The sequence below is a fragment of the Arvicanthis niloticus genome, chromosome X (assembly GCF_011762505.2).
Source record: "Arvicanthis niloticus isolate mArvNil1 chromosome X, mArvNil1.pat.X, whole genome shotgun sequence".
Classification (NCBI taxonomy): domain Eukaryota; kingdom Metazoa; phylum Chordata; class Mammalia; order Rodentia; family Muridae; genus Arvicanthis; species Arvicanthis niloticus.
In genome coordinates, this window is record NC_047679.1 from 102,350,900 (window position 1) to 102,373,172 (window position 22,273).

Consider the following 22,273-nt stretch of genomic DNA (forward strand, 5'->3'; position numbering starts at 1 on the left):
ACAACCTGGAGAGCATTTCTGATGGAAGCATTCCTTGAACCATATTACATGGTCCTGATGTTTTCATCAGAAGTTTCTGATCAAACTAAACTATTGTCTGATGACTCAGGCACTCACAGCAAACATCCCTGATTATACTGTGCAGGAGTACATTGTTGCCTGCTCTTCTGTTGTTTCTTTCTTCTCCTTTAAGGCAGACTGTCACTTCCTCTAGTACTAATGCACCTCTCCCAAATATCACTCCCTGCCTCCCTACACACCCCTTCTAGCTTGAAGTGTTTAATTTACTGGGAACTGGGAAAACCAAGATTGGTAAGAACTGTATGTTAAATCAGAGTTAAGAAGGCACTGAAAGCAAGGATGAGGAATTAATTATGGGCTTCAAGGCAGCAGCTCTGTGACACCTCAATGTTCCTATCTTTAGATAACTTTCCCATCTCCTCCAACTTAAGGCTAACTCTAGAAAGGGTGATGAGAGAACTACCTTCCAATAAGTCCATTTGTTCTGAGCACACCATCTGGGCATGGACCAAAACAGTTATTCTAACAGCTTCATGCTTTCCTGAAGCTGAAGATGCAATGTCTTTATGAACAACCCCTCCCTAGAAGGAAGTAATGTGGCATACTTCATCATTCCAATCTCAACCACATTTGGAAATGTTCTCTGGTTGGATCATAGCAACCTTGCTAGGAGAGCTAGGGCCAAATTGTGGATAAGTGAATGGAGACCCAGAAAGTTGAGTGATTTGTCCACAGCCAAGCAGTGAGTACATGACCAAATCCAACCCCTGGATTGTCATTCAGGGCTCAACTAATGCCATTACCATTGTGTTTTGTTCCTTCTGGCTTTCCTTATGGGAAATAAACACAATAAACTTGGCCTCCACTGAAACAGCCTTCCTTATTTTTCTCTGAGTTTGTCATGTGTCCTTAGAAATGTTGTTCATTTTTCATGAAGTATTCAAAACCCTCTAGTTTTATTATGTGAGGGTTGTCAGTGAATTAAAAATTCAACAAATGTATGGTCCCAACTTGCCACCAAAAGTTAACAAATGTCACCAGCAAAGATGTTTCTCATGAGCAGACACTGAAGAATACTTCCCAGAAGACACCTAACAGCTTATTTTGTGTCATGGCAGCATGAGAAATCACCTCCTCAAGACATTCATTAACCTTTCTTTTCCTTCATACATAATCAGTCTGAAATGTGGTTCATATTTTAAATTAATTGAAAACATCTCTCTCTATGCTCTCTCTTATGCACATACATACACACATACACAAATATATACACACACACAATGGCTTGAGTCTTTATACTAGCAAGAAAGTAAACATGATACTCAAAGGTACAATTCCATTTTTATGGGCCAACTTAACATGGATCCTCCATGTCACCTTCCCTTTCTGCTTCATGCCTTAGACATCTTGTCTTACTCCCCTGCAAAAGTTGAGAACAATCATCGGCATTTAGCATAAATAAAATGATTGGAAATTGAAAATATATTAAGTCATAATATTTTTAACATACCTCAAGTCCTAGCTTAGCCTAATCTACTTTAAACATGCTCAGAGCATGTGCATTAGCCTTTAGACAGGTGAAATCATCTAACACAAAGCCCATTTTATAAAGAACCACTGAATGGCTCCCATCATCTATCGAGTTCTGTACTGAAAGGAGAAAAGAGCTAACATGGTAAAAGAGCTGAGGATGGGACTGAGCAGTAAAGTACTTCCCTGCAATGCATACAGCCCTGGCTTCCATCATTATCACTTCAAATAAATAACATTCAATCTCTCCTGCATATCCATAATTTAGACACCACCATAAAGTTGGAAACTCAGGAGGCAAAATGAAACATGTCATACTGTCATGCCAAGGAAACTGGCTCTAAAGCAGTACTCGGGTATTTACCAAAATAGATAGATGTGTGTGTCCTTTATACAAAACTGTGTGCTATTCATGTCTTTCTATATACCTTAAATAATATGTACATTACTTATATTAACTAATACTACATAAATATTAAGCAAATAGTTCTTGTACTGCATTGCTTTGGAAAACAGAGACAAGAAAATAGTCTGCACATGTTCTATTTGAAATGATTTTTCAGGTGTTTTAAATGTGGGCTTGTTTAAACATATGAATACAGAAACTACATATATGAAGGATCTAATTGCACTGCCAGTCCTTCCAGGGGAAGAACCAGCTTCTAATTCCAGCTTTACCATTTCCTGGCTATGTGGTCTTGGAGAAATTATTTAAACTACCTTTGGGCTGTGATTCTTCATCTGTAAAATTAGACTTAAAATTTTATAGAAATTACTTACACATAACAACATTGAGTACAAGGCCTGCATATTTTAGACATTAAAATAAGGGCAGTTGTAATAATTATAACAATTACAGATTTTCATATATGGCGACAGTTTGCTATGTGTAAAATTCTGAGGCCTTGCCAGTTGTTTTCAAACCTCTGACATCTGCACCCAGCTGTATCCAGAAGGAATTCATCATGAAGCTTAACCCTACAGCCTCTGGCTTGCATTACTTCCTTCTAAGGCCTGTTCCAAACATTCTACTCGCAGTTTTCCTTTAGAGAAAACTTAAAGAAAAGATCATATTAGCTTCACATCGACATGAAACTTAAATATACATTAAGCTGTTCCTTTAATCTCTATACGTTCACTTACTTGTTCCCATCACCTGGATCTAGGACAGTGTCAGCACCTTGGTGTTTGACAAAATGCTTAATGAATCAAAAAGTTTGGTATACTTTGTTACTAGAAAATAAACTTACGCCTTTAGGGAAAAAAAAAAAAAAAACAGCCAGTACCTTTGGTTGGAAAACATTTAGCCCACTGACATAAGAGACAATAAAAGGCACTTTGTAAACTGAAGGCCAAGTACTTATCACAGCATTACTGATGAAAATAATGATAATTATGATGACTCTGAGGAAATGTTTCTTACCCTCACTATCGCTGACATTTGGGACCAGATGATTATGGTTGTAGGGACTGTCCTAAGCATCAGAAGTTATCTAGTGGCAACCCTGACCTTTACCCACTAGATGCTAATAGCCAAATACTTTGTCTGACATTGCCAAATGTCCCCGAAGTGAAAATTCTTCTGAATGTCCTAGGGCATTCATTGCCTTCAGCATCAAAAGATATTCAGATGGCCACACATCTTTCACATTAGGACATTAAGGCAAGAAAAGGAAGGCAAGCATGTAGAAAAGTTTTCAATAAGCAAAAGTAACCTCAGTTAACCTGAAAATCCCATTAACCCCGTTCTTTGAGTGCTCTATTCCCTAAGCTTTCTAGATAACAAAAAAATGTACAGTACATTCTATTTTCTAATTTGTATGCTAAGTTCAGCTCATTTTCCATCTCAACAGCTAAACACAGAAATCCAGTTCATGGGTGACGGATCATCAGCTTTGATTTTGCCATCTATTTTAAGTGACAATGCTGCTACTGACCTGGAAGTTCCAATGGCTTTTTTTTTTAATTCCCTTGTTTTGACATTTTAACTTTGATATCTACAATGATTCCTGTTTTATCTGACTGCAAGTGAAATACCACAAAAATGAACCCAGTCTAATTAGCAGTGGTTCTACTGTATACTAAAATCTCACCATATTGTTGATGATTTAAAAGCATTTGTTCTAGCCACCCCACTCACTGATTGTGTAAAGTGAAAAATGTCCTTAAATAAACAATATTTCTTTCTCATTTCTTCTTTCTACAGGTTGTGATCCTGGGGAAACATTCAAGAGGTTATCACTACATGCTTGCTAACCTGGTAAGAACAAAAAAAGTAGTTCAAGTGTCCCTGGGCAATATACTCCATTTAGTTCATGTCATCTATAATCAGCTGTAAAGGAAATCCAGGAAGCACCTAATGTGTTCTTTAGATGCTTGGCGAAACAAATTCAGTAAATACCTAAACCGGCCTTTGGTAGCTCTATATACTATTATGTTGTCTTTTTCAGCTACAAAGCTATCTTCTTTTCTTATTTAAAAGATAATTTGAGTCAGGTCTGCTGGAACTAGCCTATAATCCCTGCTACTTGGGAGGCCGAGGCATGGTCAGAATTCAAAATTTTCCTGTGCTACCAAGCAACTTCAAGGTCGTCCTGGTAAGCACAGTGGCATCCTGTCTCAAAATAAAAAATAAAAATAATAAAATAAAACTTTTTCAAAACTGACTGAAGAACCAGCTCAGTGGTAGAGTGCTTTCCTGGGAAGAAGCAGTTATTAGCTTGAATCTCCAACACCAAATCATAACAATGATAGTAATAGTAACCGGGCACATTTCCTCACTATCCTTAGATTCAATTTGGATGTTAGCTATTTTAATTAGGTTTGAAATGTAAACCAAGGGAGAGAGAACACAGGAAGATGACTCTCAATATATATTCAAGGACACTTGCATGCCAATATTTGATTTGTGCTTCCAGAGGCTAAGAAATCTCTTCAAATCAGGTAAAACTGGATATACCTTTCTACCTACACAAAACACATCCTAGAGTTTTATATTCAAATGCCCCCATGCCTTTAAAGTCCATGACATCTGAGAAGATAGTGTTCCATCGAGGTCACTTCATATCGCTTTTTATGACAACTTCCTTCATGATTAACAAAATAGCTTATAAATTAGAAATGCCCTTTAGGTAAAGGATCTACAGTGTATTGTTTCTATGGAATGAAAGAGGGATGCGAAATTATTACTATACTACTAAGAATCTATTAAATTATCACAAGAGTTCAAGCCATAGTTTTGTTTCATTAGCACAACATGGTCATTATAAAGCTCTTAAACCAAAAGAACAGTAGCAGCAATGGAAGATGATTATTGTAATTGTGCTCTTAGTTTTCTAAAATTAATGGACTTGTTTTACTTACAAATGTTTCTAAATGATAAAAGAAGTGTGAGTCAAGCATCTTTCTCAGAAAGCATCTAAACACTACTGACTTCTGATGTAGTATGCATCTTCTATATGCTGCTCAATGTGAAGGAGGCCTTACGTCCAATTTGAAAATAACTGACTTCATTATTCTAGGAGGAAAAAAACAATCCTCAGTTCATATATAAAAATACTCAACTTGGGTTTTGAACAACAGATGAGTCAGGAATATTTTGAGTCAATGGAGGTTAGACTGGGGTGTGGTAGGAAATACTGGATGTTCTGCCACGGTACCTGAGACAATTTCGTTGAGGGTTGTTTTTTTTTTTTTTTTTTTTTTCAGTTTCATTCTTACCAATAGTCTGCTTTCCTTCTTTCATTTTCCTACCTCCAGTCCTCTCATTTTATTTTCCCCTCAGCCTTCTATGTTCTAGAAGGCAGTTAGATATACAACACAATGTTTAAAATATGGGTCTTCATGTATTTAGTCACATAGTGTATGAGATGACTTTATGTAGTACTCACACAAGTATTTATTTAATACAAACTTTTGTCCTTAGTAAACATTAAGAAAATATATCACTAGGACATTGAAACCAAAGTTTTTTAGACACTAACTCACATGGAGCAAAACCAGATTTAACAAAAGTGAAATTATGTTTCATATTCAAGTAAGTAATGTAATATGGTTTCTTCATACATCTGCAAACAATAACTATGGTCATGCATGTTGACTGCAGATTGAAAAAGAATGTTGAGTTGGAGTTTAGAATGTTTTAGTCTTGCTTGAGTAACCATAGAGACCCCAGTTTCCTTACAGTGGATGTAGAGGTTAGAGTAGAGTAATTCTTCCATGTATTGGGACCCTTGGAATTAGATGTTAAAACATAATTAGAAAGGCAAGACGTTTCTTGAGAGGGATAACTGTGAAAAGCAAGGAAGAGAGACAGTAATAGGAAGGGAAGATTTCAGACCACAGTATACATCCGATACCACTGAAGAAGGGCAAGAAGGAATATGGGCAAGAAGAGCACAGTCTATGGTGTATCTCTGAGAACATCTTGGTCAAAGAACTAAGAAATCCTTTGCAGACACTGCAAATAGGAAGCCATTTCAGCCTCACTTTGATGCCAAGGAAAAAATGTCCTTCTCTTGAAAGCTAAGATAGATTCTGATGGCACCTGAAGGTGGATCCTGGTCAGCTCACTGGACACCTTGAGGCAAGTTTTTCCTGAGATTTGAGCTCATTCACATCAATGATTATTTCACCTGGCGTAAGATGATCTAAGGAGACCCTTTCTATCCCAGGATTCCAGCTAGGCCTCATCATGCCTAATAACAATCTTTCAAATATATTTTTCTTTCAACATTGAGATCCAGATCTGATTACCACCACCACCCCCCCTGCAAAAAAAAATCCTGCAGAGTGATGGAACAGCAAGAAAGAATTGCTATCTGATGTGGTGGTGCACTCCTGCAAACACAGCAATTGGAAGATACAAGGCTATCCTAGGCTACATAGCAAGACCATGTTGGGGGACCAATGAGTAAGGATGTAGTTCAGTTTCATGGTGTTTAGCTAACATCCACAAGGACAGGAGTGCTTGAGTTTGATCAAAAGTGGCAGACAGATAGACAGACAAAGACAGACACAGAGACACAGAGAGGAAGAACAAACCAAAAGCAAGAGAAAGCTAGTGCAAGGGACACAGAGAGACAGTAAGGAAAGAGATCACTACGGTGTTCTGGAAATGAATGGCAAACTGAATCCAGAACACACAATTCAGGATAATGAGACCTTAGAGAGATGCCTCCTACAAGAACAAGCAAAATCTGTTCCTTCTAAAAGAAAGTAATGTGTAGTATCATGTCAGTGTGAGTCATGAAAACATGAACTCATTCATTGTACTTTGAGCTGCCACTTTTTCCTCTACTGACCTTCTTTTCATTTGAGCAGTTTCCATAAGTCCCTGAACTCTATATTATTAGAGCAGTAGATAGAGAAACTACAACTCAACTGATGATAATAATAATGAAAGAGATCATCTCCATCCTGGTCTCCAGAAGATTTAAAGCACACAGAAATACTCCAAACACCTCTAGCAATGACATACACATACAGAGTAAAGCAAAACTATTTAGAAGTCATTTGGATGGTCAAAAAAGGAAGTGGAGCTAAGAAGATGCTTCCTTCCAAGATGAGCCATCTGGCCTTTCAAGATGAGCCAGCTGGGTACAAACTGAGGATGTGTATATACTGGGGGAACAAACTCTAGTTAGTCTTGGTGTTACAACAGCACAGAACTCCTTTCTTCTACAAATGCAAATTCAAGAACACTCACCCTGCCTGAGCTTCCTATAAGTGCCCTCTTTGATACTGAGCTCCACATACCTGTCAAAGACACCTATATGCTTTTACATAAACCTCCTTAGAGGCAGTCCTAACATGAGAAAGAGGAAATTCCAGAAATGCTTCAACAGAGGCCCTCGACAGGTATACACTATAAGTGAAAAGCAAGTTTCAGAAAAAAATCATCTTGCTAAAAATCTCTGGAAGAAACCAAGATGCTACCAAGAACACAAACCAGAGATGTGATGTGATCAAGCTAGAGGCAGACATTCCTGTCAAGCAAGTAAGCCTTCTACAAATTCCATATCCATATCCACTGATAGTGTCTTTTCTTGCTAGAGGTTGTTCCATAATTAATTGTTTCCTCTTCTAAAATAGCGCTGTTACTCGGTCTGCTCTAGTCCCTGGTGGTAACTAGTATGTGCATGCAACCTGACAGTTAAGCAGCATCTGTTTCCCATATGGCTGGGTCCTATAACAGTACCTTTTACTTTGCATTGCAAAGCATATAATGTATCATGAAATTTTTCATGTATGTCAACAATAGTAGCTCAGATATTATATGCAAAATCTTAAGTCACAATTAGAGATTGATACAAAAGGTATGCATTAGCCTATGAGCTAAGAGTCGAGTTTAAATACTTAGAATTCATTTAACTAGACATATTCATTCATTTAACTAGACATATTTCTGTACTTATTTATTAATTTGCAAGATTGAGGAGAAAGACCAGATCACTATTTCCCAAAATAGTTTATTTGTATGTTAAAAAAATACATGGCAAAACATTTTTAGAGCTTATTGGTTTTGAGTTTATATTAAATACATATTAGAAAAATAACTACCCCATCACTTCTGTGACTTCACAGACAACATTTTTTAGAAAAAGGCAGAAGCAGCTGTTTAAGTCCTAAAAGTATAGTCAATATAAAAAAATAGGTAAATTTTGGTTCAGATACAGATTTAAATTGAAAAATGTAAAAGGTGGCATACTGAAGTCTAAAATGTTAAAACACTCCAAGGTCACATATGGTTCTGCACTTCTTCCTCCTTAGATGTCACCCAGGTGGACTATGAAGGAAAGTGTAAACACAGCAACTGGGTGAATGTTAAGCACACAGGTAGGGGAGCAAAAACCAGAGGCTTACTGTTTTTAAAGCAGACTGAAGCATTAAAATCAGTCCAGATGGGCAAAGACTGAGAGAACCATGAGTGCCCTTAGCCAAGTTCTAAACAGAGATAAGGATCCAAAGAACTAATCAACATAGCCAAGCAGTTGATATAAAGCAAATTAGATCCAGGTTGAGATGGTCCAATAGCAGATGTTCAGTAGACCTTAAAAATCAGACCGAATAATCTAAGCACTTGAGGTGCCCAGGGGAAGACAGGAGCCATAGCAGGGCATATTCAGTGCTGTAGTTTTAACCACTGCCTTAGAAGACCTGACAGTTTCCCCAGTGTTGGAGGCAGCTACAGATGCAAGTGAAGGTAGGGTAAAGACAGCTGTCAGTGGTAAAGAATGTCAAGGGCGGGCAATCAAGCTGAGCATTGTACAGAGGAGGAAGGGGATACAAGTTAATGGATCTCTGACTCCCCCCTGCTGTGCTTGTTATTTTCTTGGGACTTCTTTGAGCATCTTAAAACATCTATGAATAGAGACTTCTGGCCTGCCACCTCCTCAACTCTTTTTAAATATCAGGAAATTAACTCTGAAAAGAGACTATACTTGCCCAAAGTCATATAGACAATCTGCTTGTAAAGTGACTTGTTCTTCTTGCTCAGTCCACCCATGCATCTCAGTAAGACAGGTCATTTCTGAAAGGTCACAGAAGAGGTTGAGCAAAGAGGGACTCTTGAGATGGCTCAAGAGGTGGAGGCAATTGCCAACAAACCTGACAACCTAAGTTCCATCCCCAGGACCCATGTGGTAGAGAAAACAGACACCTAAGGATTGCCCTTTGACCTTCATGGATATGTAGAGATATAAAGATATGAAGCACACATGGTACAATTATGAGAATGAACTGATCAAAGACAGTTATAAAAAGAGGGCCAGCCCAGGCTCATCTACAAAGTAAGTTCCAGGACAGCCAGGGCTATACAGAGAAACCCTGTCTCAAACCACACACACACACACACACACACACACACACACACACACACACACACAAAGTAGTTTAAAAACAAGGACAAGGAAGTAGGCTTCAGGCAGGAATCTGACATAAGGCTAGAACAAAGAAGTAATTTCAGGCAGGAATCTAAATTTTAGACTAGAACAAGGAAGTAGACTTCAGACATGAAAATGACCTTGGGCTAGGATAGGGAAGTAGGCTCAGATACTTTGGTCATCCTGATGAGCCTTTAGAAAGAGTGATCATGGGAGTGTTCATGGAAATTTGTTTATTGTCTTGCTTGTTCCTTGACCATTTGCATCTATTGTATTGCTAGACCCTCAACCTAGAACTGACCTTAATACTTGCATGAATTAAAATGGTATAAAAGCAAAAAGGAAGAGGGGTATAGGATAGGGGGTTCTATGGAGGGGAAATGGGGAAAGGGGATGACATCTGTATTGTAAATAAAATATCCTATAAAAATTAAAAATTTTTAAAAAATTAAAAAATAAAAAAAAATACTTTTAAGAGACAAAAAAGAGGAGGGTGGGCAGCAAGCAGAGCATGGTATGATACGCAGGTAATGTGAGCCCTTGAGAGGTGGATGGGATAGGATTAGGAGTTCAAAGTCATCCTCAGTTTTATACAGAATTCCCTGAAGGGCCTGGAAGGAAAGGGTGATTCAAAGAATAACAAATGAAACTAAAACAAGGATGACTTTGTGAGTCTGCATTTTAAAGCTGTCCAAAAATGCATCTAAAGACACATATTACATCCCACTACATCCACTCCCTAATCCATTCTTACGCTCTCTCTTTCTCTCCTCTCTCTCTCTCTTTCTCATTCTTCTGTAGCTCCCCCTTACCCTTTTCCCTCTTGCTGTCTCTTCTCCCTACATCTCCCTCACTCATAATATGTTACAAGAAATGGGGAGAGAAACACCTATTTTTTTTTTTAATTTTGCTAAGACAGAAATCATCAGTCATAAAGTAGTATGCAAAAGTACGGCCAGCAGCAACCAACCTAGGCTTGAAGAAATGACCTCTGTGCTTACCAGATCTTGGAATTAACCTAAAACAGAGAAGAATCTGCTTTGTTTCAAGGGAAAACAGATGAGATTGAGTCATGCTACTTGGCCTGCCAATACCAACTAGTCCCTTCTGCTCCCTTCCCTTCCAGGTCTTCCTGTTCTGTTCTCTGCTTCCCCTTCCTTTGTTCTCCCAATTGTAATGTTCTATATAAAACTTCAAATGCTCAAAGCCACGTGCTGTGATCCCCTCAGCAGATGGCATGTAAACACAGAGGTCATTGGGTTGGAGCCTAGTTTTGTAGGCAAGGGAAGTGGGCTTGAGGCAAAAAGCTGCCACTGGTCCCAAGTGCCAGGAAACACAGTCACTTCCCCTGGGTACACAGCCTCTCTAGTGGCTCAGGATTCAGTTTCTTCTTAAAACAGAGATGTAATATAGCAGAGACAGAAGACTGGGGATTGGTCTGAAATCTGAGCCCCTATTGTGCTATTGAGGGCCACAAACATTAGCTTAAAGTAGACTCTTTTAGGTACTCGTTCCTTTTTCTCCAAAGTGCTTCTCTCCCCTTCTCTGTCTCTGTCTGTCTCTGTCTCTGTCTGTTTCTCTCTCTCTCTTTCTCTCTCTCTCTCTCTCTCTCTCTCTCTCTCTCTCTCTCTCTCTCTCTCCATTCTTTCCCTCCTTCCTGCCTGAAATTTATAAGAAAAGATCACCCCCTAGCCAATGTTTTAACAAGATGAGTTGGTAGAATTATATCTTCTCTCTCGGGCTTCTCAATGTTGTCTCTAAAATAGGGCTACTTAGTAGATTTATATCCAGGTGTTTTATAGGATTACATCTTAGACTGAAAATATCATAACTTGATAATGTGCTTGGTAGCCTAAACTACTGAATATCATAGCTGAACAGCACACGACTCTGCAGTGCACCACCACTCTGGCACCGCAGGGCTGAGGAGGAGGATCACTGCAGATTGTAGTGATCCAGAGTCTTACTGTATATATTGAAACTTAAAGCATAGCTTTTATGACATATAATAGTTTTTGCATAAGTCAAATGCAAATAAAAAATATTAATCCAGACCATAAGGTGAGAACTGTCTATACTTGGACTGTGGTCCCTAGGTCATCCACAAGCAAACTCTCTTATAGCTATCAAGTGGAAAATGTTAGTAACTGAAACCAATTTATCAGCTCCTCTGCCAGTTTTCATTTTATTCTGGCCACAATAGCATCCATTATACATCTTCCTAACATTTTAACATTAGCTCTTTTTTCCCTTCACTTACCTTCTTCCCAAATCCTATGCCTCCACCTCTATTATGTGGAACATTCAGATCTCTAGATCTTACCCATGGTCTCTTCAAAGTTCACCTTTATGGTGTCCAGAAAAACAAAAAGTCTATTACTTAACACAGTCTACCTTTCCCTGAAGAACTAGAGATCGTAACTGGCAATACAGTGTGTATGTTAAATATTACGTAGAGTTGGCATGCAACCAGTGTTTATTTCTGCTTGTTTCATTTCTGTTTTATACGTTTTCCTCTTCTGTCAAAAATGAAATGCTTCAACAAATCTGTTTTTTAAAGAGCTTCTTAACTAAAGATGAGCCAGCCCATTTATCCCCAAACCTTTATAGACCAATAAAAGTGCAACAAAAAATAAATTAATTAAATTAAATAGTCAAAGGCAGACACATCAAATATAAGTCTAATATTTAGTGTTTTATATTTAATATTTAATATTTTAGTTCAGTAGCCATAAGCCAAGTGAAACAACTACAAATATTGATAGCAATTACTCTGATTCCTCTCTCTTATCATCTGACTGATATAATAACACTTAACAGTCAATGAAGCAGCACTAGACCACACACATCTGGGGTAGTAGAACCCTAAAAGAATACACGGTCTCTTTTTTATTTGTATCTCCTCTTTGCTGTGTGGGGGTAGAATAAGAACAGTACACATACAGAGGTCAGAAGACAACATGTAGGAGTTGGTTCTTTCCGACTATCATGAGGATTCCAGGGACTGAATTCAAATCATCAGGCTGGGTGGCAAGTACCTTTATGCACTGAGGCAACGCAGCAGTCTCTAGGTTTTCTTTCTTATATCATTTGAATGCCCCAAATTGCATTCACTTCACTACAAAGCAGACAGGACACCATGTCCTTGAGAAACTTATAACCTTATTGATGAGAACAGTCTTGCCTAGCTTATGGGAACTGGCCTGGAGATAGACAAAGAGTACCACAATATACGAAATCAGTACTGTCAGTGAAAACATTGTAAAAGGGTGAGTTCAAAGAGATGCTCTAAACAGTGAGGAAGATCCATTTACATGACAAATCAGGAAAAGATTTTTTTTTTTTTTTTTTTTTTGGTTTTTTGAGACAGGGTTTCTCTGTGTAGCCCTCTTCCCATTTCCCCCACAGCCATCACAGCTGGAGGAAGGATCTGCTTTCCAGAAAAAAAAAAGACTTGTGTCTTTCATTAGGACCCTACTACCTTAAGCCACCACAATTACTTTGCATTTCCATGTTGAAGCATCAGTCTGGTGAACAATTCAAATAGCACTAAAGACAGAGGAGGCTTCATGTGAATGCTAAGATAAATTGTTGTCCTTGGCAGTCTTCCAGATCCACAGTCTACTGCTTTTATCTCTCCTCTAGCAGGCCACTTGCCCATTCCTCACCCAAGATCTATTATCATCTCAGGAAAAGTCAACCAACTTACTTTGTGCTTGGTCTCCTCTCTGTGCAAAATGTCCCATAAGAACAATTCTATGTGCAAGAAATTTCTGTATAATATCCTGAAAACAAATGTTCTAAAAGTAAACCTTGAATGCATTTATTTCCAGCTTCTAAGTTATCCACACTATCTGAAGGAAAATGATCTGCTTAAATGTCAATCAATGGAGATCGCATACTACCAAAGTCATTAGAAACTTTGGAAGTTGAAATCGTATCAGAGACAGTTTGTGTTTCGGTGCCAATTGTTCAAACACCAGCTTTGTAAATGATGGACTTAGAGAAGTCACCAAAGACTGTTTATAGAACTTGGCATAAACTTCTTAGGCACAAAGCATGGTTCATCTTATATAGCCAAATTCAGATATGAGCAACAGTGATAGAAAGGTGATAGATATACAATTGATGAAAACTAGCCTGACTTACAAATCAAAATGAGTGTCTTCATTGCCCATGTTTCCAGTGAGTATTACCATTGTCATGGAGGTAAATAAGCCAGATACACAGATATTTAATACCTAGAAAAGGAGAAAACATTTCAAATTTATCCTGTATATCCACAGTAGGATTCCTTCCAATCTATCTCTCTCTGCTTCCCGTCATATCGTCTAATAGCTTCCCTGTGCAAAGTTCGCTGAGACAACCAAAGGAAAAGATACTGCTGTGGCAATTAGGCAAGTAGCACTGGTTTTGATGTTTAGTGTAAACCCACAAAAGTAATTGAGTATCTAATCATGAGTTGTAATTGTTAAAATCCCCGTGAAATAATAAAATGGGCTTAACAGAAATTCCACTTAGTACAACAGGGAACTTGGGATCTTGAAGTAACTTAGCAATGACATTGCAGAGTGACTATACAAATGCACTTATTGTACAGAAGGGAATGGGATAATAAAGAAGACAAAGGTCCATAAGCAGTCATCAAATGTACAACAGCCCATGCAATCATTAGAGAAAGAGGGAAAAAAAAAGAAAAAAGATGCACACGTTTTAGTAGAAAATACAGCCAAAATTGATGGAGAGCTTTCTTAGTCATTATGTTGTTAATTGAAAATGTTGGTAAAGATGTAGAGAAAAGATAATTCTTAAATATGATCAATGGAAATGTAAAATAGCACAGCCACTTTGGTAAGTGATATGGAATTTCCTCAAAAACTTCTAAAAGTAAAACTACCATGTAACCTAAAATTGCCACTTCTGGGTATACAGATGCTCCTTGACCTGGTAGATTTCATAAATCAAAAGTACAGTAAATCAAAACTACACCTCGATCCAGCCAGGGCAGTGGTGAGGATTTTATAATCTTAGGTACTAGGGAGACAGAGCTGGGTTGATTGTGAGTTCAAAGTCATCACAGGCAACAAGGAAAGCACTTCAGAGGAGGCAGTGCATTTAACATACCTAACTCACCCAACACTATAGCTTGGCTCCCATAGCCCATCAAAAGTTCTGATTATTTACCCTTAATGTAGTCTCTGACTGGGAGTCACGCACGGCTCACTGCAGCTGCTCAGCATCCTATCACTATCTGGCTACTGATAGCCCACTCACTCCTATAATTTCACATGAACTGAATTTTTGTTGGTCAACCCAAATGAATCCATGTTTTGTTGAGGCTTTGAGGGAAGCCAGGCCACAGTCTGCAAAATGCAGTGAGGTGTGTCTGCTTGTAACTATAGTTGTATCTAGGAGTTTATGAAAGAACTTAAATTTATTTTCAAATGATAGAGATGGGTGGAGAGCTTAGAATCAGGTACATTCTACCCCCAGCCAATGACTTTCACCGGCATTCCTCTTTGTCCAGTTTCCCTTCCCCCTTTTATTTACCTATTTCAGCTCTTTGATAACCTTTTAACCTTTTATCATATAAGAAGTTTTACAGACGTTTTTAAAGATATTTGACATTTATTGTGGTTTGAGTAAGAGTGATTCATATAGGCTCATCTATTTGAAAGCCTAGTCATCAGGGTGTGGCACTATTTAGAAAGGATTAAGAGATGTAGCATTGGAGGACATGTGTCACTGTGGTTGGGTGTTGAGATTTCAAAAGCCCATGTCAAGCCCAATAATTCCCTCTTAGCCTACATATTAAGATATAACTCTTAATTAATTCTCTAGCTCCATGTCTTCCCACTGCCATGATCCCTGCCATGATAATAATGGATTAAACCTCTGAAACTATAAGCCACTTCCCAATTAAATGCTTTCTTTTAAAAGAGTGGCCATGGTCATGGTGTCTCTTCTCAGCAGGAACCCAAGCTAAGACAGCATTTATATACAAACATTGAAATTGGTGTGTTGGCAACTGCAAAAGAAAAATCCAACAGAAAGTTGGAGTAAAGGAATTGCCTTAAACACAGTGAAACTAGGAACCAACAGCCTGCAAACTCTTCCTCAGAGACATGAGCCCTAACGTCTATTATCAACCTTCCCTTTATATACTTTAGGTGCTCAGTGGACATTGTTTTATAGCAGTTTAAGTGAGACTTGAACAATACTCCCACATAATGTTTTCAGGTGGTCAGCTCACAGAACGAAATGTCTTGAAAAGTTATGATAGAAGGCATAGTAGGACCAAGAACCTGTACGTGTATTCTCCTATTCAGTAGTCACCCAGTTCTTCCCTTTAAGCATACTCTACACTACAGAATACAGCAATGTGTAACAAATAAGAGCATAATTTGGATCATGTTAGAAGGCAAGCTGGTGTCTGCTGAGTGCTTCCTAATGGTAGGCACCACTCTCTCACCTTCCTTCACTCTAGCCATGACCCTCATATATTGGTGCTTCCTGACTTGCTTCTCCTTGTCATTTCTGTTACATACTTTTATTTGTAGAGATTTCAGTGGAACTGGGAAAACAGTCCTACCTCTTTAGATGATCAGGAGAAATCAAACCCAGGGAATATTTGTGAGCAAGTAAATTAGTAGCTCCAATGGATTTGATAAAAAAAAAAAAAAAAAGACAAGTGCAGCAAGATCCAGTCACCGTCTGTGTATTATAAAAATGATTCCACTTTGATTATTCTACACCTTAGAATAAACTTTGTCCTTTAAAAAAAAATCTATTGTATTCTGAATGTAATTTTGGTGACCTCTTTGCTAAGGTTACCCACATAATCTCAGTTTTCTGTACCTGCTTGTTGTATTTGTACATGTCACCCATAAAGTCTAGCTACTGATGGTAAAGTAGCTCATGATATAAGATAGCTTTAGGACATGTTAGAAGAGAAACAGAAAGGCCAGCAGTAATTGCCCCAATCCTATCCTTACCTATGAAGCAGTTATAGGATGAAACTCTGCCTCTACCAATAACCTTCACACAACTATTTTCATATTTCACCTTCCAGGTGTGGTATGAATATTTTTGTTGTACTATTTGATTAATGGACTTTTCAGTCAACTTAGCACATAGTCACTCCCTCCCAGTTCTGGGTCTATAGGTGGTCATCTCAAGAAGTGAAAATTAGCCAGAGTTTGTGGAAAAGTTAAATGACCTGAAGTGGCATATAATGAGTATGATTTTAAAAAGCGGGGGGGGGGGGGGGGGGGGCTTTGAATCATGTCCAATGAGAAGAGATAAACCTCGAATCAGCCAATTTCTGTCTCATAGCCAATGCTGTTCTCTGACCTTTCTTTATTCAAGAGCTTCCCGTTTTTGTTTTCATTTCTACCTCCCATGTAACCAGTGAATGTTTCTGTTATATTTTTCTTTTAGAGAAAATGCACTGGTCTCAGTGAGTTTTAGCCAAATATCTTATCAGCACAAGAAATGAACCTTAGTTAAATCTATGTATACTCAAAATACCTGACCATGTTGTGACAAAATGCAAAGCAAGAAGGAAGCCTTTTTATACCTGCCCTTAATAAAAATTTCAATCTCTGATATTCTCCCCTTGCCACAATAACAACTTCTTTCTCATCTTTTTTTTTGAGAAACATAATGAGGTTTATTAAGTATGCCAAAAAGGCTCCTGCCTGATATAGGTGTCTGTTCTTTCTCATCTTACAGCTCTCATATATTAATGTCCACGTATAAATTATCCAAATAATCTAGTCTATTTTCTGTATTTGTACACTGTACACATAGACACAGACACACACACACACACACACACACACACACACACACACACACATCAAAATGCAATCTAGAGAATATGATCAGAAGCCCAGTAGTTTGAATCTTGGTAGAAAAACAAAAAACAACAACAACAACAACAACAACAAAAAAAAAACATGTCTTATCATTCCGTTGTTCTGTTGATTCACTCTCTTCCCATGTAGATAATTTTGGGTCACCTCTTTAATAATGCTTTCTTTGTTAAATTTCTCCAGACAATGATGTCTCTTTGTTACTTGGGATTTTAATTGCAAATATCAGCAGTTCAGTCTAGCAGTGTGTAATATAAAAATAACATATTTGAATACATTTTAGGATAGAACAGGAAAGCCATAAACCAGACCACTTTTGCCACTTAGATATCAGTCATAAGTTCCTTTTTTAATGATATATACCATTTTTTATTTATTCCTTTTCTCACATGGGATTTGTTGTCATCTCTATGATATTAATTAATTAATTAATTAATTAATTAATTAATATCTCTCTGGAGATTTGGAAGAGACTCCCTTTTGATATACTCAACTTTTACTATGAGATCAGACAGACAAACTTAAGCAGTAAAATTTAGCAAGCATTCTGGGCAAGTGAAACTCCTTTAAATGATGAAATAAAGGGAGATTATGAGTTATTACCATCCAATGCCTGGTTCTGCATCAGACTTCCTAACCTCCCTCATCCTCCACTCATCCTGCCACTGCATCCTCCCTCTAAAACTCTTCCACTGTCCTACTCACTTATTCTGGGTGTTGACCAGATTCCTGACTGTCATCACTGTCCTTATATTACTTAATATATATTAATATATTACTTAATCTTAAAAGATTAGCAACAATCTTTTCTTTTTTAAGACTTATTTATTTATTTTATGTATGTCTTCAGACCCATCAGAAGAGGGCATCGGATCCCATTACAGATGGTTGTGAGCCACCATGTGGTTGCTGGGAATTGAACTCAAGACCTCTGAAAGAGCAGCCAGTGCTCTTAACTGCTAAGCCATCTCTCCAGCCCCTGATTCACACCAATCTTACACCCCAGTGGCAGTGAGCATCTTATAGAATGAAAATTATTTAATCAAATAGTCGAGAAATGAATATTTTCCAAAGTGTTTTTAATGTTATTCAAAGAGTTTCAGGAGCCAGATATCTCTTGCCTTTAGCTGAGAACCTAAACCTTAAGAGGACTGGGGTCCTCCTTTTCCTCCATCTTGATGTGTCTTTCCATCATTGGTAAGTGATTCATAGTCATCTCTTTGTCAACATTATATGTTAACATTTGGCAAAATCGGGCTTGGTTCAATTCTCAGAGATGACAATGTCTCACAATATAAGACAGCAGTTTGAAAAGAAAAACAGTGACTGCAATTGCCAAGTTGAATCTGAATGAAGTTAGTCCATGATCTAGCTGACTTCTGCACCTCTCTCTGAGCTCCCCTTGTTCCACTACTGACACTACTCTCTTGATTTTCCTCACTAAGTAGGCAATGTTGATTTTTGCATTTGTGAAAATTTTAGATATATATGGCCTCATTCTCAACTTAGTACCATTTTATGGCAACTCTTAGAGGTAAATTTGGTAAGAACTATGGTTAGTTATACTCCTTACAATATTGAGAAAAATAGATAAATATGGACCAGGACTCAGTCTTCCCCTTGCCTTATTGAGAATGTGTACCCCCAAACTTAGTATTTTAAGTGTCTTTCATCTCTTATTTTTCTTTATCACTCAAAGAATTGTGCTATGTTCATACACAGTCTTTAGATAGACTTGGTGTCAAAATCAACTTTAAGGTCTCTGTGTAGCCAAGCAAGGAGTGAATTTTGAAGAGTTATATAAACAATCATGATGTCCAATGTCTTAATCAGATGGGTGGATAAAGTGAGCTAGTTGCCAGCCAACTTCCTTTCTCCAACTTCATTATCTTATCACAACTCTCCCTTCAACCATCATTTGATCCTTTTTGTATACTCTGTGTGTTTATGATTATCCTGTTCTTTTTAGTGTCTTGACAATGATTATAAGCCAACAAAACACTATGAAGGGTTTCAAGTGTTCAACCCAATGATGCATACAATAACCTAACTACAAATTATGACAAAACATAGTGCCTAAAATTTGGAAGGCAGGAGTCTAGTAGCGTTTGCTTTTTAGTTTGCATTTATAGTCTGCCTACTATATGTCTGCTAGTCAGCTTTCTTGTAATAGTTATTTCACTAACTCTGGATAGTTTGAGGCCTCAATTTACAACATTGTCAATTTCTGTCTGTACACAACAATAGACTAAAGCAATTCATTTTAGAAATAGAACAATTCTTCTATAAGTGGGACAAATAGAGAAGACAGAAAAGGAGGCATTTTGTCATCCATGTATTTAATGTATTTAATGATCGTTTGCTTGATGCATCTTTTAAGAGATTTTTAAAAGCCTTTCCCCCAATTTGACCACTATGAAAACTGGTTCACCTACCTAAGGAAGACATCAAAGACCTTACCCTTTACCCATGACAGTATACAACTAGGCAGTTGGCTTTCTTGTGCAGTATCTGTTACTTCCCAATGTTTTCACTTGGTAAAATTGAAGCTATTAAATGAACCCATATTCTCTGTTTTCTATATTTCTTTATTTTGGAAGTAGAGAATGGATTAATAGACTTTCATAGTAATGATAGCCTCTGCTAGGTTTTATACACAAGCTTGTTTCTCTGGTGATCTTAGTGTGGGGGTTAGCAAATTGGAGAAAATATTGTCTTGGTATCTCATAATGAATCCTTTAGGAGAAAACTCATCACAAGTTAATATTAACTTTAAGATGCCTTGTGGTTATTAGAAAGGAGGAGTGATTTTCAGTATGCAAACCAAACTAATTGGCTCCTTGTCCAATCTCCTTAAATTCATATCTCACAACGAAAGGAAGATGATAGGGGTTCTAACTAATTACTGAGAAAGTGTCTCACTAAAATCTTTTCTAAGACCATTTTCTGATTTATTTTAAAGAGCTCTAAAATTAAGAACGTAAAGTTGTGGTTGGTGATTGGAGAGGGACACAAGGGGCACGTCTGAGAACTGGTTAATTTGTGGCTCAGTTTATGAATATTAATGAATATATGCACTTAAAGATATAAACATGCTTCTTTGTGGTTATCACACTACAAGGAAAAGTACAAAAGTAGAAAATAAACGAATGTATAAGAATATGGATAATAAAGGCATGTGTATTTATCAAAACACATCAAGTATACTTTTAAAATTTGTACATCTTATTAGATATAAATTTTCCCTCAAAAAAGAAAAGAAAAAAGTCTGGAAAGATAACATGCACATATTATGCACATTTACTTGTATGTACACATGCCCATGCCCACATGAACACATATTTATACCACAAATACAAACGGAAGGGAGAAAATACTATATAAACAGGAAATTATAGCTATTGACATTGGTGCTAAATCTTTGAGGTTAAAGTACACTAATATCTACTTACCACTTATTTTGTTTAAAATGTATTCCAAAAATGGAATGAACTAGTGGACCAGAAAGTATCAATAGTAAAATGTGAATATGGACTATAAGGGTGTTCACTGCATGTTGCTTTCAAAATTTCTGTGTATTTAAATTTTTCTAACACTGAAGTGTTAGAGGTGAGGCTGGGGTGGAAGACTGTTCAGTTTAAAAAGTTATAGATATGGTCCTGAATTTGAGTCCCTAAAACTCATGTAGAAAAGGTAGGCCTGGGGGTGAGTGCCTGCTATCCAAGTGTGAGAAAAAAGGAGTTGGAAGAGACAGGAGAACCCTGGAACTAATTGATTAGCCAACATAGCCAAGTCAACGAGCTCTTTATCAAGAGATTTTTGCCTCAAAAAAAATTGGAGAGCAATTTAGAAAAGCATTCAACACAGACCACTGGTCTCCACACACATGTGCACACATATGCTACATGAGTTCATACACATGAACACATAAACAAGTGAACATATACACACACAAAATCCTGACAATTATCTAAAGAAGAGAGGAGCTTCTTCCAGTTTTTTTTTTGTTTTCTTAATTTAAATTTAAAATGTTTGTTCTCTAGAAGGATTTGATACATAAGTACTGTATGTACATTACTTCTACCCCTTCTCTCTCCTCCCTTTTCTCCTTCACCTTCCTCTTAAATTCATGACCTATTCTTTTTTTCACAGAAAAATCAATATATTTTCCAATTATTGTATCTTGATTTTTTTTTATAAGCAGTAAAATTGCCACAGATACATTGTGCAATTTTTTCTCTTTACAATGTTCCCAAATGGTAAATAAATCTATTTTCTTTTCTAATGTTTATTTCTTGTTTTCTTTTTTAACACAAGAACAATAAGGTACACAGTCTATTCACACGAATTTTGGTAGCAGCTATGTTGGAGGAAGACTCAGAACTAGCCAACTCCTATATTTGAAAAATAAAGGAAATACCCAGATGCTAGTGTCTTTTTTTTTCCTTCTTACTGCCACAAAAGTCTGTTGTCTCTAAGCACATTTTTTCTTTTACTGTAAATGGTGGGTTTTTTTCACACTATATATTCTGATTATGGTTTCCTCTCCCCAACTCCTCTGAGATTTCCCCCAGCTTCCCTCCCATTGATATAGAAAGCTGGCATCCATTCATTAAGGAGTCTGACACATGAGCAACAAAGCACAAGAGACGGATATCCAACAGAAATAGCAGCAATTCCTGGGCAGGGTATCCCAGAAGACAGTAATACCCAAAGGAGTTGGCAGTGCCCATGTGGAAAAGGCTTAGGTGTGAACCCTGGGGAGAGCACTTTGAAGTACTTAGGTGACAGAGACACCAGATGGTAACCAGAGCAAGTGAAGGAGCAAATGGTGGATGCTATACAGATGTCAAGACTCATTTATGGATTCATGTGAGACGCACCCTGGGGTTTATGCCATCATATACAGGCAAGCTGTCAGCTTCACTCACTGGTATTTCTGTGAATTACAAATGTCTAAAT

General features: G+C 37.5%; 1 protein-coding gene across 5 annotated transcripts in view; it reads left to right on the top strand.

Moving 5' to 3' along the window:
* Window positions 1–22,273, top strand: part of Gria3 (glutamate ionotropic receptor AMPA type subunit 3) — a 259,149-nt gene that overhangs the window by 149,904 nt on the left and 86,972 nt on the right. For all 5 annotated transcript variants that reach the window (XR_004604537.2, XM_076918780.1, XM_034485108.2 and 2 more), the window contains one exon: window positions 3,758–3,811. Coding sequence is in view for 4 of the 5 variants with exons in the window: in XM_076918780.1 (XP_076774895.1) it covers window positions 3,758–3,811 (54 nt within the window). In the remaining variant the exon portion in view is untranslated. The remainder of the gene's footprint in view (window positions 1–3,757; window positions 3,812–22,273) is intronic.